An 18,147-nucleotide genomic window follows, 5' to 3' on the forward strand; every position below is an offset into this window, starting at 1 on the left:
TCTGCTTTTTTTTAACCTCTATATACCCCCACAGTGGTTCTTAAATCAAACCTTCAAAGTGTCCTTAAGGCCTGTGTAGTTTAATCTAAGACATTTAATGAAACTATTGTATTGACTGTTTGTTTTTGAATTACTACCATTTTCATAAATTGTCCCTGACCTTCAGAGACTGGACAATTGACTCGCAAGCTGTTTCACAGCGTGACATACATAAAATACTGTTACCACAGCCAATGTTCGTGGTTCTCTCTGCCTTCAGTTTTGTTTTCTGCGTGATCTATTGTGTTGAGGTGACCAGCTTAGTCATTGGGAAATATGGGTCATTATCTATTTGCAGAGATTTTAGATGTTTTCTTCCCAGTGCATTTATTATTTTCATGAATGTGCCACATTTAAAGTTTTTACTCCTTTTAAATTTATTTAGGTTATTTATTTATTTTACTTTTGTTTGTTTGTTTCAGCCCATTGAGTCCTCCTTCACTTGCACTGGCTTCTAATTGGACCTCATATTGGAAGGACCAAGTGCAAATACAATATTTTGAGCCAGCAGACCTTTTATCTGCTTGTCATCAATCAAAGGAACAATCAATGGTCCAGTTACTTTTGATCGTCAGAAATGCTAAACTGCATATTAAATGTTTACCTTTTAATAAACCCCTTGAATTAAAACTGAATATCTGCACTTCAATTTGTGTTTGATTCAAAATCAGAAAAATTCAGTCTGGCCGTAACTTTGTGTCAATAGAAAGAATAATATGCACCTTAAAAGTCAGAGAGGTTTACAAGGGAATCTGGAAATCATGAACTGATTTTATAAAAGCTGTTTCAGAGGTTCTGCAGGTTGAAATCTACAGATATTAATAAAAACCGTGTCAAACCCCACAACAGGGTGATGTCTGATGTTTTTTTTTTCATTTTAGCTAACATTTCTTTTTCTTTTTTCCATGAGTGACACAATTTATCAGTAACATCCATTCATTTAAAGCGATTGCCTTTATAAGACGCAAGTAGCACAGCTTTTCTTTGAGCTGTAAAATGTTGGCAAGTTAACAAAACTCACAGTGTGACATAAAACTTTACAGTTAACTCATTCAGCGACTTGCAGTTGACATTTTTCAGTTCACTCTGAGCTTTGCTGAAAAAATGTCAGCGAGGGCATCAGAAAGTAGAAATCAAATACTGAAATTCAAACATTTAGTGGAACAGCACTTGGATCTTAAAGTATCTACAGTTGTAAAGCTTTTATTTTACGGATAAGGTCACGACTCGCTTTTATTCTATGTGGAGGCTTCACTCTCTTCGAGTTCACGGAGGACTCAATGAATATTAAAAGGCAGACAGCTTTGCAAAAAAAATTAATAAATAAATAAAGCATATCCACAAAGTCACATTTATGCAAAACACATGAGGTAAGTTAGTAACGTGACTATTCACAACATGTCAGCATATTCGGTGTATGCAAGAGTCTGATTTGTTTGCTATATTGAACCGCAAAGTTTCTTGTCGTTTATGATCATGCCAAAAACAAATAAACAAACAAACAAACAAAAGCAAAAAACGAAATAGAAAAACAAGAAGCCCGGGCCTTATAATTGCTTTTCCTTATTAAAAGATGATGATCACACGTAGCACATGGCTGAGCAATGCATTATGAGTTTCTTGGTTGCTGCTTTTGTCAATGTAGGAGGTGTTATTAACAAGCAGAACAAGCAAAATAGCGTCCTCCTGTTCTGTTATAATAATTAAAAAGACACAAAAAAACAATCAAGGCTGCATGATTCATCATAAATGTGAAAGCTGAAGCTGGAATACAGTTGCTAAAAAATGTGTTACTTTTAATGGATCGCAAACTACTTCCCTGTTCCCACATTACTCTATACACAGTCAGGTGGATATACGTAGACTTGGACACCACCACAACTAAATTTAGCTAGCTGAATATGGCTAAACGTAAAGATTTTTGTCTTAAATTTCAGATTAGTCATATTGAATTTGGAGGAAAGATTCTTCAATATGCGTCTAACTTTTTTTTCAAGGAAGCAAACACATTTGTACAACTCAGAAGCTGGAAATGTTAACGACTCCTTCATTATTCCGTTCACCAGGTAAAAGGTAGTACTAGAATTGAAAAGGCTTGCTGTAAACCCATAACATTACAAAGATGCTCTCTCAAGTCTAAGGTAATCTTATGAACAGATGAACAAAGTATGGAGAAGACTCCAAAACACACATGATACTATGTGAAACACAGTGGAAGCAGTGTGACGCATGCTTACAATAAGATGCAACAGAAGATAAGCACAGCTGAATTAATTTTGAACCTAAACATTTCACTGATATTTCTGAATAAAAGCTAAAAGTCTGTGCTCACTTCAGTTAAATCTTTTTTATTTCACCACAGACCTAAAATGACCCAAACCGTGTCAATGTCCAAATATTTCCAGGTTCAATTATCTGTAGCTTTTCATCTGTAATAAAAAAATTAGTATGTAGAGAATGTTGTTCTTATATAGAGAGTGAAATGCTTCCCAAGTGGCCTTTCTTTAAACTCCCCCTCTGATGGTATGCTTTTGATTTTAGTTTTACAAAGTCACTGCTGTCAAAAGAAAACATAAAAAGAAGGGGATGACATAAAAGTACTTGTTTTACATCTCAGAAGAGTTTAAAACATCTAGGCAGGAAATCTGTGCTTCATCTGTTTTGTAGTGCTTCTGTAATGAACGTCAAACATCATTTAAACAACTCAAATCAGATAATTGTGTGTATATGTGTGCGTGGCTTCTGAAGCTCACATTATGATTGTGATCTAAAGGGGATGTTCGTGTTCAGCCTCTAGCCGATAGCTCGTGCTTCCATCATTTTCTACCCTCCAGCCACAGCCTGGACCTCCCTTCAGACCCGGAGTTGTACTTACCCCACCAACTTTTTCAAAATAAGCTCCGTGGCTTCCAAAGTGAATGAGCTGCTCGTTGAAAAACCAGGTGAACTTGAGGTCAAGAGTTGGGTCGTGCGATACCTGACAGGGCAGGACAATGCTCTCACCTACAGTCACATCCAGATGACCTGCTGGACTGGTAATCACAGTTGCGTCTGTAAACACAGAGAACCAGTTTACCATTCCATGTATACCTGCTAGTTTCCCTATACCTCCTTCCTATTTGATGTATTTATACTTCAAATAATTTAGATCCCTGTGTCAAAAACAGGACCATGGTCTTAAATATCAATAACCAACAGAGAAGAAGTAAAATAAACAAGTGCAAAGAAAACTCAAACACCATTATGGCAGGTCAGCTCTGAGTCTGCAATTTAGCTCTGTTTATGTGAGACAAAAAGCCATCCTATTTCATGATGCGCATCAACATAATCTTTGGTCGTCTCAGCTTGCCGTCTCATTCAGCGGCAGGGATTGTGGTGCAGTTCAGAGTGTGGTTCAGTGCGGTGTAGAGAGGACCATAAACCAGGCTGAATGTGAATTATGCATTCATGTCATAAGCATCTAATGGACAGGCAAGCCAGTGCAGCATGTCAGGAGGAGTAAAGGTCTATATTCTCTCTGTCAAAACAAGGCTGTTTGTTTATCTTCACCCCCTTAGGAGAACCGAATGGTCATGAAAGTATATTCCAGGTGATTCTTGGGAAAGCTTGGCTCTCGATGCAAAATAGGTGAAGCAAAACTTTCTGCTTCCGATTTCCGAAGTGTCACGTTTATTTCCTGTTACAAATGGAAGGAAAATCATAAACCGGCCGCCTCGTTTCCATCGGTGTGCTCTGCACATGGTAATCGAGAGTGTGTAAACGTATCGAAAATCAGTATATTCTCAAATGCTCATGAGGAAGGTTGATAAGTTTAGAAATTAATTCAACGTCTCGGCTCGAATTAGCATAGGAAATACAGAGATCCGTCTGAATATCAACATTATGAGGTGCTGAAGCCTAAACAGCACGACTGAGGCTCAATAGAGTCAAAATAACCCAGAAGTGGAACATCAGCCATCAGCTCCTGGTAAAATCTTAGGAATGATTTACCACTGAGCAGCCAAGTGAAAGCCAATTATCTGCAATTAAGGAGACAGGAGGATAGAAAGCACACACAGATGGAACACCTTTCATATTGATATGGCAAATTAATTAGGCTGCTTGTTTACCCATCCAGCAATTACACACAAAGATTTATTAATGCGCAGTTGTATTTGTGGGCAGATGATAAAGTCCAGGATTCATTTTCAGTCATCAGGACTGGATCCTTAACTGGTAACTAACAGTGTTTTTCAGCTGCTTGGTGCTCGGAAGGTAATGCAGAGTGATTAGTGGATTGACTGACAGCCAAACAATGAACTGAAGCTCAGCATGAACCTCTGTAAAGCAGAGAAGGAGAGACTCTTTTTTTATAAAAATAAAAATGATTCCAACTTTGTACTAATTGAATGTTTCAGAAATAACAAATGTAAGGAACTGGAGCATGTTCTGCTTTCCATAACTGAATACACCGAGATTTTAAATATAGCAGAGGATCTATAAAATTGCCATTTCATGTATTTTCATTGGTTGTCAAAAAAAAAACCCTAAAAATGACCAAACCAAAACACAAAACAAATTATCTGGACATATATTAATTAACTAATTAAGCATTACTATAGAATAATTACTGATTAATATCATAAATCTGCATTTTTTGTGAATAAAATTTCTTTCACAGACAGAAAACACATACAGGCACACACATGCACACACACACATACACACACATATATATACTGCATTCATTGCTATGTGTAAAGAGGCTGTGGGGGGAAAAAGACAGCAAAATTGGGCTTCTTTGCAAAGCAATTTGCAATTTAAAGTACTTGTGAAGAGGAATCACCAAAAGGCATTTTAATAGAGCAGTGTTGTTGACTCTGCTTTTTAGAAAGACCCAGAAAATTCCTTGCTCGGCAAAAGTGCCCGAAATAAAGGGAAAGGAATCTTCAACAAACTAAACATGGCTACGTGCCACTCTGCAAAAAAAGTATGAATTAAACATAATGGTGCAAGAATTCAATGGGCCTCATGTTCCAATTCCTCCAGCCACCGTCAATCAGCTAATTGGACTGTATACAGTTCACCAGGAATTCTGCCTTGCTGTTTGGTCCTCAGCTTTGCAGTGATGCTCAGTGCTCATCTAAAGAGTAACACTGTGTCTCACAGCTTTAAAGCAGACGTCTATTCGCTTGAGGTTTTTCCATAAAGTAAATGCTTTACTTTAGTGCAAAGGCTAGATGGAAAAAACTGAAGAAAATACAAATACAAACAGGTTCAACAAACAAAGCTAACAAACTCATTAATGAAATACTTGTTGGGGGGGGGACATAGACACTGTTCGTGTGCTTAGGCATAGGGAACAATTATTTACCTTTTACCAAAAGGCTGCCAGCACTACTCGCTACTCCAAACTGGTTTCTGGCTACACATGTGTACATTCCAGCATCCGATTTACTAACATTGGAGATCCGCAGGCTTCCATTATCCAACACCATAACTCTGTAAAGGGTAAAACAAAAGTTAATTACACATTTTTACATGCTGTATATTTGAAATGCATAAAAACATCAAGTTCATTATCTGATTAATTTGTTAGCCTTTCAGTGCTTTTACATAAGCAGGAACCTAGCATTAACAGTGCCTGCACGACCTGTCGCTGTTATTGTGGGGTGGCTATTTGCTGTTTTGGTAGTAGTAGATGCTTTTAATTTTTGACTATAAACCAACCAACTGTAAACAGAAATCAAAGAAATCAAGAAATATTTTCTCTGCTCTTATTGGCATATAACAAGCATGGAAAGCTGAGAAATGGGGAAAAAAGGAAAGCACAAAAATGCTGCCGCTCACTCCAGCAGCACTAAAAACACTCGAAAACAGGTCTTAAAAGCATGTCGGTGTCAGCAAGGCCTTGAATATGCACTGAAAATGTGGGCACAAATAACATGTTACAAAATAGGCTTAACGAAATTCATCTTGCCACATTACGGTGTGTTTGAATGTAGTCAAGGACGGAGGATAAAAGAGGGAGAAAAAAACCATGTAAGTGGGAAACTTGTTTGTTGAGATCCACTAACGCCTTATGCAACCAAACACTTTAGAAAAGTACGGCCGCGCAAGTGATTGAGGTACAAAATAATGAAATAAAAGGGTTTGATTAATTCTATTTAATGTGATGCCAAAAATGCACCCTTTTGCCTTGGTGAAAAAAAAGAAAAAATTGGCCACAAGCTGGAGAACAAATGCTCAGATTAAAAGCTAAAAGGATTTATTCATGTGTTCAGCATGCAGGGCAACACAACCATTCATTTCAAAACCCATATTTCATCATGGCATTATCATATATCACTCACACGAGATTGGTTTGATATGTCGCAAAGCACCTACAGTTAGCATCTAACCTTTCTGCTGGGTTTTAAAAAACACATTTCCACTGCCATCTCTGATTTTCCTTTAATTACTAGATGTAATTTATCACATGCCTTGCTTACTCAAGACACTTAGCTTGCCATGATTAGAGAAAGAGGATATCTGCTGTTTTTCACTTATCTTGATTTCCACAGAAAATAATGAAGGCGTAAACTTACATTATTTATTTATAATTGTCGCTCATTATCTGTTGTACTTTGTAGAGAGAAGGAAATTAAGCACAGAAGCATGACAAACTACTTGTTACAAAAAGCTATCTCTCAGTTGTCACTCTGAATGTGACTTGCTGAAATGTCCACACTGTCTCCACCAGCCCTGATCATCCCAGAGGGGAAGCTATATAGAAAAAGTCCCTGCAGTCTTCAATAAAATAGCAAACTGTAAAAAAAAAAAAAAAAGACAATAAAAAAACTCAACTTTCTCGGTCGTGCAAGACAGCCACTGCTGGTTGAACTAATTTGTTCGGGTGTTGTCAAAGTTATTACAAACTCATTAAGCCTCATGAGCACAAATTAAAATTTCCTAATGTGAAACAGATGTTACACTTAGATTGGGATGAGATGGTTTAACTGACAAAACGGAAGACATGATTATTGCCATGTGTCAGGATTTCTGCGTTGAAAACTAATTTGTCAAAGGAAGAGACTACAACGCCGAACAAACACTCAGCGCTCGAAGGCAAAATGCGTTATTGACATTTTTGATGGATGCAAAGGAGAAAATCCTTCGGCGTCATCTCTTTTACAAAGCCGAACCGCAGTGGAAAATCTGTCTTCGGTTTATTTCTTCGGTCGGAAAGGTCATGACAATTTGATTAAATTATCTCCCAACAATTTTTGATACTGCCTTTCAACAATCTTCTGACCATATTTGTATCCTTACAAATCAATTATCCTGTCAATAAATGTCTTGCCCTGCAAACCCACACTAGAAGCTCCCACATCATCAACTGAACTGCACATTATGGAGTAACGGTTAGAGGCCAGGTTTTCAGAAATAACTGGTATGAAACGGGAGCTTAAACGCTGATTTTTAAAAGGTCCCTTTAAGGCAACGTGGATCCGTTAAAATGTTTTAAAATGACCTGTGTCGCATCAAAGGCTGAAGGAGTTAAAATACATTAGCCCCTTCAACGGTGCCCATTCCCCACGAAGCTGGGGGTGTACTCTCCAAACTGAACTGAGGGCTTTCCTTTGTAATGGGCTATAACAAAGAGTTATGGATATGAGATGTCACACGGATAACACTTGCCATTAAACAGTGCAGCAGACAATGTCAGGCCTCGTCTTCACCAAAGCTACAAAGTAAAGGTGTGGGATAAAGATGTAAGGAGAATTATCAGCCTGAAATGCTTTTGCTTGGTTCCCCTTCCTTTAAAAGGTTGCCCTGGAGCAATTAAGGCACTGGGGAAATTTGTGGGGCAAATAAAAGCTTGAGCAGTGTGATATAGTAAACAGACACTTTACTTCAACCTTTCTTGCTGGTGTTAAAGTGAGCTTCTGGCTGTGATCTAAAAGCCTGCACTGTTTTTCCATGGTGCAACAAAAATCAAGAGGCTGTAAATGAAAAACATTACTTTAGCCAACTTAAAAAGCGCTGCATAATTAACTCAGCGTATTACTACGAACTTGCAGTATACTTGGGTACTACTTGTGTCACTCACAAGTGAAGCACATTCTGGAAACACAGCTGGAAAGCTCTTTGAGTACTAGGATTATAAATTGATTGCCATTACATGATAAAGTGATACATATACTACCGTTTAGCATAACGATCTTAAGCACCGTGGTTCAATCTAAAGGTAATATTCCTGAGAGCTATTTCCTATATCCGTTTTGCAATAGCTGGCAGTGGTCAGCGCTGATATTAAATTAAGGTAAGCACTTTATCGTTGACCTCAAAGTTCTCCACATAAGTGCACAGAAACCCTGTTATAAAATTATTTCGTTATACTGTGAATACTAGGAACGCGAGCTGGAGTAGGTATCACCCCTGCATGATTTCATTAATCAGATCCCGCATTGTTCTTAGTTGATTTGTTTTCTCCTACTCCAGATCCTTGAAAACATTATCCCTGGAAGATTAGAAGGAATTATGGGTACTTTAGTTGAGCCAGTGGGATGGATTAGTGTTGTGCCACTGCTGTAATAGCATTGGTAACAGCCCCCATTTCGATGTGGAGCAAAGTAAATGCTAATGAGCCAGGAACAAGGGAATAGGCTTGCAAGAGATGTTGCAATAATGTCAGAACCTAACGTCTTGCATGCATCTTTCCCACTTCAGGGCAAGGCTCTAACGTTAAATCCCACAGGGCAAATCTGGCCTTTATAGGTACAATTGATAATGCAGTATGGATGCAATTTCCTTCAATACTTAAGAGGGTGATAAATCTGCAAGCTGGTCCCAATATTTATCAGCCATTTGCAACCATTTGCTGCTGCAAATAAAATATTTCTCTGAAGTGAAGAAATCGAACCCCATGATTTCCAAACCTACACTCTTGCAGCAGAGAGCCGAGACATGACAAAACCTCCGGCACCCCCCACTGCAGTGCCAGTGGGTATCCCAGAGGTTAGATGTGGAAAAGCTGCTGGGCCAGGTGAACAATTAATCCCATGTCAAGAGAGAAATGTGAACCCCTGCTACATCACTGGATTTGCCAGCAGGCGAGCTTTACCTACTGCTGGTGCACTGCTGTTCAAAATACAGATGTTGTCAAACAGAGAGCGAGTGATTTACTATCATACAATGGCAGATTAAAGCAGTACACCTAAAATATTTGCCCCAAAAAACACATTATTGAGGAAAAGTGAATGTCTGCATGCATCCATTTGCTGCATTGTGTGAGCAAACAGTAGAAATCTCCATCAGTCACTAACTTTACTTCCTACTTCTACCTTAGCCAGTATTATGTCTCAAGGGGAAGACTTGTTTTTCCTTCTTGTCTGATTAACATTTGTTTTTCCTTTTGCCTTATGCTCTCCAGCACACAGCGGCATCACATTGATCTGTACTTAACCTGACTTTTAATAAAACAAGTTGTATAGCTGGTTTCCCTTGTGTCACCAACATTATCATAAAAGAATGTATGTCCAGCAGCCGTCAATTGATCCGTCCTTTTGGGGATTCACTCCTTCCGTGTCTCGCTGGTGGTCTGGCTCATCGTCTAACTTGTGCTCTAATGACACTCCAGGCCTTACATGCAGCTAATGAGCTGATGGATCAGTGCATCGATCCAAGTGCCGCAGTCTAGGAATGCCCAATTACCTTAAGTAAACAGTGCAGAAACTCAGCTTTGAGCACAGCCTGAAGACTACAACAGAGTTCAGGAAGGAAACACAGAAAGCAGGGAGAGAGCACACTATGCAATTCAAATTGCATTGTGTCACACTGTGATTTTACTCTTTGCTATTTGTCACTTGAATATCAAGTAGGGAAAAATTGAATACATCGATAAAAAACCATTCTGCAAGTAAAGCAGAAAAGCTAAACAATAGTGAACCCCCACTCAATACACTTACAGCTCAACACAAAGAAACCTGTTACCTGTGGCTCTCTCTCAGGGCTTCCTTTCCCTTCCGCCATGAAATCATGCCTCGAGGAGACATCCTGGGCTTGCATTCGATTAGAACGTCGCCACCCTGTCGGGCCAAAGTTTGGGCCTTCAACAAGTTCTGGGAGAAGTCTGGAGCAATTGCTGGTGGACAAAAAAGAAAAGAAAAGTGGAAAGGCATGTGAATACTGTGAGGGAGACAAGAGAGGCGTAAAAAAAAGGAAAGGGAGAAAAAGAGACCGATGAGCAAGGTGGAAGAGCTAGAGTGCCTGAGCTTCCTAAAACACGCAGGTCACTAAATCCATTAGGCAGGTCAGCTCTCACATCCTTTTCTTTCAACACACACATATCCACTGTAATGCATCCGTAAATGCAGGAGAACAGACGTGGGACATTTTATTTGAAAAGAAAGTGATTTTCCAGATTTCCTTGGGACGACATTATGCATTAAAGATAAAACCGCGGGACTCTGAAGCAAAACGAGCGAATGTAAAACAAGAGGGAGGCTTTGCTGCTGTTGCTTTAGGCCTTAATTACTAAGGCGCCGTCGTCCGGAGCTGTTTTGTATGCGAAACTACTCAGCAGAAAGCTCTTCAAAGTGAATACACAGCCTGGCGCCAGTGACATGGCTGAGCACCTGCCAACATATGCCGGTGCACGTGCGTATGCAGCACTATACAACAATGTACGCTTGCACCTATGCACATATTGCCCCCTCACAATTATTTCTTGACACTCTGTGTGAAAAGCAAGCCAAGAGTTTCTGTCTTCCTCGTTTTCTCTGTTTACATGGGTGGTTTATATGACCTCGGGACTTTCAGTACAATCTGTTTATAATGGGTAACTTAAAAGCAGGTCGCGTAGACCAATGTCTGTCATATTCTCTACTTGAGAAAAGAGAAAAAGCAATAATAATAATTGAATTTAATTAGCCAGGCAAGCTTAACATAGTTAATTATAAACAAATCCACCTACTCAAGTTTCCAACATATTTAGATGTCTTATAACTGAAACTATTTATTAATTATTCATTATATTTCTGATGCAATATGCAAATCCAGTTAACTTTCTGTGACAATACAACAAGTTATTGGCATTAGGTATTAGTAATCGCTGACAATTAGTGGCCAAGCTCTTGTGTGGTGACTGTTTTACTGCTACAGTAATTTTAGACCTTCGCACCAAACATTTAAGCCGAGCGGCTCTGTGACCTTTACATCATCAACCCTGTCTGCATTCTTGCAGTTACTTTATGTTCAGCTGACTGTCAGCGTTAGATATGTTTCTGAACAGAAAGCGTTTAAACCTCATCTGTCGAGCCGTGGCATTGCTCCTGAGAGTTTTACAAATGTTATTGCGTCAAACTCACACGCCAAAGTACTTAAAATGCAGTTTGCAGGAAAAGGATTCACTCTGTTTCCAAAACAATAGCCCAAATGTGCAGAGCCAAATGAGTAAGTATACCAGACAAGATATGGAATATATTTTTTCAGCTCTTCGTACCCAGACGATTTCAGCATCTTGTTTGTTTTGTACTACCTTTACCTGTTGACCAGAATTCCTGTTGCCAATTATGTGCCTGCCTTTTGACAATTTCTCCAAACCAAAAGCCTTTTACTCTAACTCTACAGTATACACTGCATATTGTGTCAGCTACTGCAGCTGTACTTTGAGACATGCCTCATCTTCCATAATTACACTGCATCTACCGAAAGTAACCATACATCAAAAACACAAACGCATGTGATCCATGAACTTCACAAGAAGTGGAGGTTTTCTGGTAATATTCTGGAAACTGTGCATAATGAGCATATTTGCATAATTGACAGTAAAAAGTTGTTCTTATTTATGTTATGCTTGGTATCAGTGCACCCTCTAAGGTCATCATCTGTCTGAAACAAGCCATTTTATCATGTGCCTCTTGACGATCTAGCTGAAAACTCTGCCTGATGATATTTGAATAACATAATATATAACTATTCAACATATAGTTGTTTTATCCTGGTATACACAAACACTCAGTCCAGTAAACATGTCAGTCACTTCGGCCTTGCTAGGCATGGACAAGCATCAAATAAGGTCATGTGCACAGAGCTAGAGTACTACTGGCAACAGAACTTCAGAAATAATTGTGTTTTTTCCTCAGTCTCCTTCACAGAGTGAAGAAAACTCATATTTATTGTATTGCAAAGACTTTTCTGAAAGAGTAAAAAAGGAGAATGTTACTGGAAAAATGTATTTAGCATTTTTATTCTAGCAGGTATAAGAGATATAGCCTTGGGTTAAATTCTGTTTTGTTAATTTAGACAAATGAACAGCTTTCTATCTTTGGTCTTACCTACAACTCTCAGCTCGGCATTGGTAAAGATTCGACCGTGCTTGTTCTCTGCCACGCACTGGAACATGCCAATGTCAGCCAGGTTCAAGCTGCTGATTGTCAGAACTCCATTATTCACCTGAACTCTGTCCTGTTGGAGAGAGAAAGACACACATGCATGCATCAAATACTTAAAATGATCTGAAATGAAAACTGCTCAACAGCCAGACAACAAACAAGTTTAGAGAATATTCGAGGAAGCAACTGAAGGTTCTTGCCTCAGGTGCAAAATATGCCCCAGTACACTCCAAGGTTCGCATCTAATCAGGACCACCATCTTTGTAGATGGTATTCTGGTACTCCACGTACTCTGCACTTCAACTGGTGTTTTACTGAAACCGAGGAGAACTTGACAGCACGTCTCTAACGGTAAAATTAGTATTTTAATAAGTATATGATACAGTAAAAGTGCTAGACTGAAAAGATTTACATTGGGCAGAGCTATATTGAGAGATTTAATTAATATTCATTACAGAACAATAATTAAAATCAAGCACATCAAACTTGCTGCTGACTCTTTTTTTACTCCACCAAATACTCAGGACCTAGTTTATAAATATATATAGATATAGATATACAATGCTATTAATTGTTTTAAAATGAATACATATACCTTCAAAAACACCTTCGTAATAAAACTGATACAAAGTTCTTCACTTTCCACTGCTCGTTTGACCTTTACAAGGTTTGGCACCTCTTGTTTCTCCCGTTTTATAGTTACCCCAATTTAATTGTGGCAGCACTCATTGTTCTTGCCCTTGATCTTTCCATAGAGTGTAGCTGGACCTTTTAATGCCTCTGACAAAGTAGTCCAGAGGGTCCTGCCGTCAGTCTGTCTGTCGTCTGGAATCATTACAGCACTGGCACTTGAAAAGACAAGGACTGTCCCTTAACGTCAGTCTGTGACACCGCAGAGGACTTTCAAATAGAGTTCTTTCTGACGACTAGTAACAAGATAAGAGACATGGCTGACCTAGCAACTAAAACCACCGCCAGAGGATGTCCTGGGTGTTGATGCATCCAGCAGTTTCCAGGTGGAAAATAAGCAGTCCCATAAATTTGGCTACGGCTGGGTGCATGTATGTGTATTCAAGGAAAAAAGAAAATGATAAAGAGAGAGGGAGAGGACCACAAAGAGAGGGAGGATTTTGAATAGATGATAGATGGTTCTTTTCAGGTTACACAGTGCACAAGCCCAGGGCTGTGCACTTACGAACCCATAAAAGCACAGGTTGGTGCCATTCTGCACTATTCTGTACCCTGACACTTAGTGGTAGCTCTATCACAATCTCCTTAGCACTGAAGACAAATTGTGGCATTGTCTACTTTATCAGCATCTTTAATTATGCTTGACTCCTGTCTGATATGAACACTTTATCAAACTGAGCTCTGAAAAGTTAAGTCATGGGCACCTTGTTGCTGCTTTCTCTGTATCTTGTAGTGATCCTATCGCTCACCTATAGTAGCTAGACTGTCGCAGGTATGCAACTACACCATTAGAACTGCGGAAGGCACGTAGCAGGTTTTGAGGGTCGTAGGCAGAGAAACCATCTCTCGTGTATGTAACTAAAAGGCGGAGCTGGTAGTGTAGTGAAAAAAGTACAAGCATGAGTGGGTTCTTGTTTTGCCGGGGTGACATTTTGAAGTGACAGCTCTCCTCTGCGCCATTTAATTCCCTTGGAACAGACGGAAAATGAGGTGGAGAGGGAGGAAAAAGCTTGAAAGATAGCTTAAGAAAGAGAAAGAAAGCGCCGAGGATGCTGAGACAGAGAGGAGGGAGAGAGAACTGATCCATTCTAATGAGGAATAACAAATGGCCCCCTTGGCCTTCCCCTCCTGCTCCCTCTCCTTCTACACTGCTGACCTTTGGGTTTGGAAATTGATTTACTGTTGCCGCGGTTGACGGTGGCATTTTGAAAATGGTAACACCCCACCTCATTAATATAGCCACATGTACAGAGAATATGTTACCTTGGCTACCTGCCAAAGGAAGTTTTACAGTTATTTACTAATCAATGCTGCAAATGCACATGTGGAATGATAAGGGCTTCCTGTGGTTAAGCATGTGTGGGCTTTCAAATAAATAAAACTTGAAATGGCTCAGAGATAAAATGTTTCAAATAATATTGCCTATTTTTACAGATTCAGACTTAAGCTGCTCCTCATACAGACTTTGCAGATTAATACTTTGGTGTCATAATGGCAAAAACGTAATCTTCCTTGGTGCTTGTGTGTTGACATTAAGCTCTTAAATTAAAGTGTCACATATTTGGGGTACCTATCTCAGTTCCAGACAACAAAACCCCACCAGCCCCCCCTTTAAAAGCATGTCCAAACTAAATAGGAACTGTCCAGTTTTGAGCCCATTACACCCAGCCCAAATTCTGACACAATCGGTGACTGTGATTCTCTAGAGCTGGTCTTTTTAGGCAGAAAGCACACTCACTCCAGCAGCACAATAACACAAAACAAGGCAAATTGCCTAAATGTGAAATGCACTTTGGATGATAAGGCATTTCTCACCCTCCCCAGAGAGGAGAGACTTAATGATAAAATTGAGAGTTGCAGATAAGAGTGAGATTGAGCGCTAAATTGTCGACAAAGTCCCCAGTTGATGACAGGCAGAAAATGGCATCACTTTGGCTCCTTTGCAAAACACATACAAACACCCACCCCCGGCACATACACACACACGTTTGATGCCAAATTTAGTCCCAAGCAAATAGAGGCATTTCAAATTGACATGTTCTTGCCAAGTACAAGCCTATGAGTTGGAAGCATTATTTGCTTCGAAGCAAAGTGAATCCCAGCAAAACAGCGCAGTAACACGCAGTGCATCCTTTAACCAAGATGCACTGCGTGTTACTGCAGGAATCTGCTGTGATCTTATCATCTTTCATCTTACACATTAAATTACGTTCATCTCCACCCAATGAACTGGTTAAGGGCTGTTGACGGAAAAAGAAATATTGCTATGCTGCTAACAATAACAATACCATTTAACTACTAGCCTATATACTTCAGTCTTTCAGTAGTCTTAATGTGCTTGTTTTCAAAGCACACCTTCGTACTACTTGGTATTGATTAGAGGTGGAGAGGACAAATTAGTATGTTTTTATGCTGGTAATTAAATGCATCTTTTATGGAACCAAATCTAAGGAGAAAAGTAAGCACACAGTGCATGTTTATTATGTGTGTGGTTAAAACGTGTAGATGAAAAAATAAAAAAGCAGGATAGCTAAACTGTTCTGTTTTTTGCTGCTATGTTGCAAAGTCTTACAACCAACCACCTGAAACAGCAGAGGAGTTTGGCCAGCAAGTGATTTGCACAACCACAATTTTAAACTGATTTTCTGGCATGAAAGTAGAGTTATCATTTGATTATCTTGTTTCAAAGAATCTTCAGTGTTTGACAATTCAGCCAAAGTTAATTTGACAATTCAGTCTGAAAAGGTGATGCTTCTTTGTTTCAGACTGATTTTGTGATCAAAGGTAAGATCCTTTTCTTTCTTTTTTTTTTTTTTACCCATTTTGTATTATTTTAATTTATTTTTCATTTGTTTCTTTCTATTTTTGTTGTGCTTTTTTGTGGGGGCCAGTGCTGCACAGAGGAGGGAATTGGCTTTTTTATGTGTCTTTGCAGCAATGTAAGAAATCTCAGTTTAGGAAGAAATCCATTTTACCTCCATGGGGTCCAGAGGCTCTCCATTCTTCAGCCAGCGGTACGAGGGTTTTGGTTTGCCACTGGCCTTGCATTCCCACACCAGAGTCTCATCAATGGTCTTCTGTACATCCTGAGGCTTTTCAGTAAAGTGAGGTGCAGCTAGAAAGTCAAAATACACACACACACACACACACACACACATATATATATATATATATATTTTTTTTTAAATTAACACTTTATACCTAAACACATGCCTTAGCATTACCTCAAGCAGCGGAATTTGAAAAAAAAATCTATGAATTAGCCAAGCACGGCAATTACTTCTTTAAAAAGCATTCAAGGGCACAAATCATAAATGTACTCCTAATTAACTTGAAGCTGACCTCGACATGGAAAATATATAAATAAGTAATGCTTTATAAGGTTAGCACAGAGAAAAATCAATAGTGAATAGGTGAGACCATCCACGGTAAAGTGTAGAAGTTTAAAAAGATGCGGGTTCACTGACACTAACAATGGCTCTCTGCTTCTTTGCTTTCCGCAGTGCAGTTGGTAACATAGGCAAGTGACTTTTTGACACTTGTCATATCAATTTAAAGACATAATGGTGGTTTTCCTGCCGCACAAATAGCCAGCACCTTATATAAGATTTATGGACCCCAGGAAGCACCCACGCAAATGCATGACACCCTGCCAGGGTCAATGAGAGTCAGTCAGGCTTGATTAGGTGTGCTACTTTAATAATGTAATAATAATAATATCATAAAGTATTAGCACCTATAGCACATTCAGTGCCAAGGAGGTTTTTTTTGCAAAGGAGCTCCTCACCCACATACAGCAACTTCAGCCAATCATTTTCCATTTAAAATACAGTGTTTTATAAATGGTGTCATTTCAGATCAAAATGTGATTATTTAATAAGACAATCAATATAAATTAGTTGTACCGCATTTTATGAACCTTAGCATAGGGGTGGGGTTACTGCCATATAAAAAAATTCTGCTGTTTAATAACATAAAAGACAAACAAACAACAAATCTTTATATGGAAGAAAGGATGGCTGCTTTTATGGACTATTGTGTCTGTGAATACAACTCTTTGTAAAGCAATATGAGTAGCTATGGGTGCATTTCCTGTTCAGTAGAGATCCGATAATATTTTGTTATCAAATGGTTATTTTAATGATCATTTTGATAGAGGGAAGTACATTTAGTATGGTAAATGTGCAAAGTACTGAAAATGTGTGACTATAGAAACAGGAGTGCATGACAGCCTGTTAACAACATTACAAATGAGGTTGTCTGAGATAACATAATGGAATGGAAGAAGCCATGCAAGTGACTTCTACACAAAGTCAATCTGATTGAGACTGAGCCCATTCGAATGCAGTAAACCATGATCTGATTACTTAAAACCCCCTGGAACTGCAGAAGGACAATTAAGCGGGGAATGAAAGGAGAGAGGCCGACCCTTATTGTTACTGTGCTCGTTCTGTTTTGTTGTCACTAGCTCCACATCCCCGTATTGATTCTTCTATTCTTCTGCAGAGTTGATGGATGTCCCACAAGCCCCTGTCTATGGGACTTTAAAATGAGATTACTGATTTTTATCACCTGGCAGCTGGTCAATCTGTGGGGCTTTGAGATGAGACACGACTTAAATCTTACAAAGAGAAACATGACTTCCCCACAACTGTAGCTGAGATGAGGCACAGAGGCCAGCGCTCTAGCTATAAGTTGCTGAAAAATCACTACCTTGTTTAGAACATGACCATAACACTTGATCATTTTACTTATTTTAAGCATTGTCAGCCATGCTACTGCTTGGAGTAATGCATATTCAGTCCTCAGCCTACCAACAGGTACTGTGAGCATTTCATCTAACCCACAGCTCCTGCAAAAAAAAAAACCCTATTATCATATCAAAGACATCCTCCTTCACAGGAAAGAAAAATCTGGATTTGATGATTTCACTCAAGCACATCCCTATTGGGACTCGTGGGCAGATATCATCAATGCATAAACTGCAAAATAATGGAGAGAAAAGCCATAAAAATACTTAATCAAGGACTGCTAAAAGCTTTTTCAGAATATGGTCCATAAG

At 39.0% G+C, this 18,147-nt stretch overlaps 1 protein-coding gene across 1 annotated transcript in view; it reads right to left on the reverse strand.

Annotated features, from left to right (window-relative positions):
- cntn3a.1 (contactin 3a, tandem duplicate 1) overlaps positions 1-18,147 on the reverse strand; it is a 77,416-nt gene that overhangs the window by 10,733 nt on the left and 48,536 nt on the right. Inside the window, exons 9-13 of the mRNA XM_026153117.2 lie at positions 16,061-16,200; positions 12,339-12,468; positions 9,994-10,144; positions 5,393-5,520; positions 2,915-3,090 (exon numbers count right to left, since the gene is read on the reverse strand). Of these exons, the coding sequence (XP_026008902.1) occupies positions 2,915-3,090; positions 5,393-5,520; positions 9,994-10,144; positions 12,339-12,468; positions 16,061-16,200 (725 nt within the window). The remainder of the gene's footprint in view (positions 1-2,914; positions 3,091-5,392; positions 5,521-9,993; positions 10,145-12,338; positions 12,469-16,060; positions 16,201-18,147) is intronic.

This window comes from Astatotilapia calliptera, chromosome 20 (assembly GCF_964374335.1).
Source record: "Astatotilapia calliptera chromosome 20, fAstCal68.1, whole genome shotgun sequence".
NCBI classification, from domain to species: Eukaryota; Metazoa; Chordata; class Actinopteri; order Cichliformes; family Cichlidae; genus Astatotilapia; species Astatotilapia calliptera.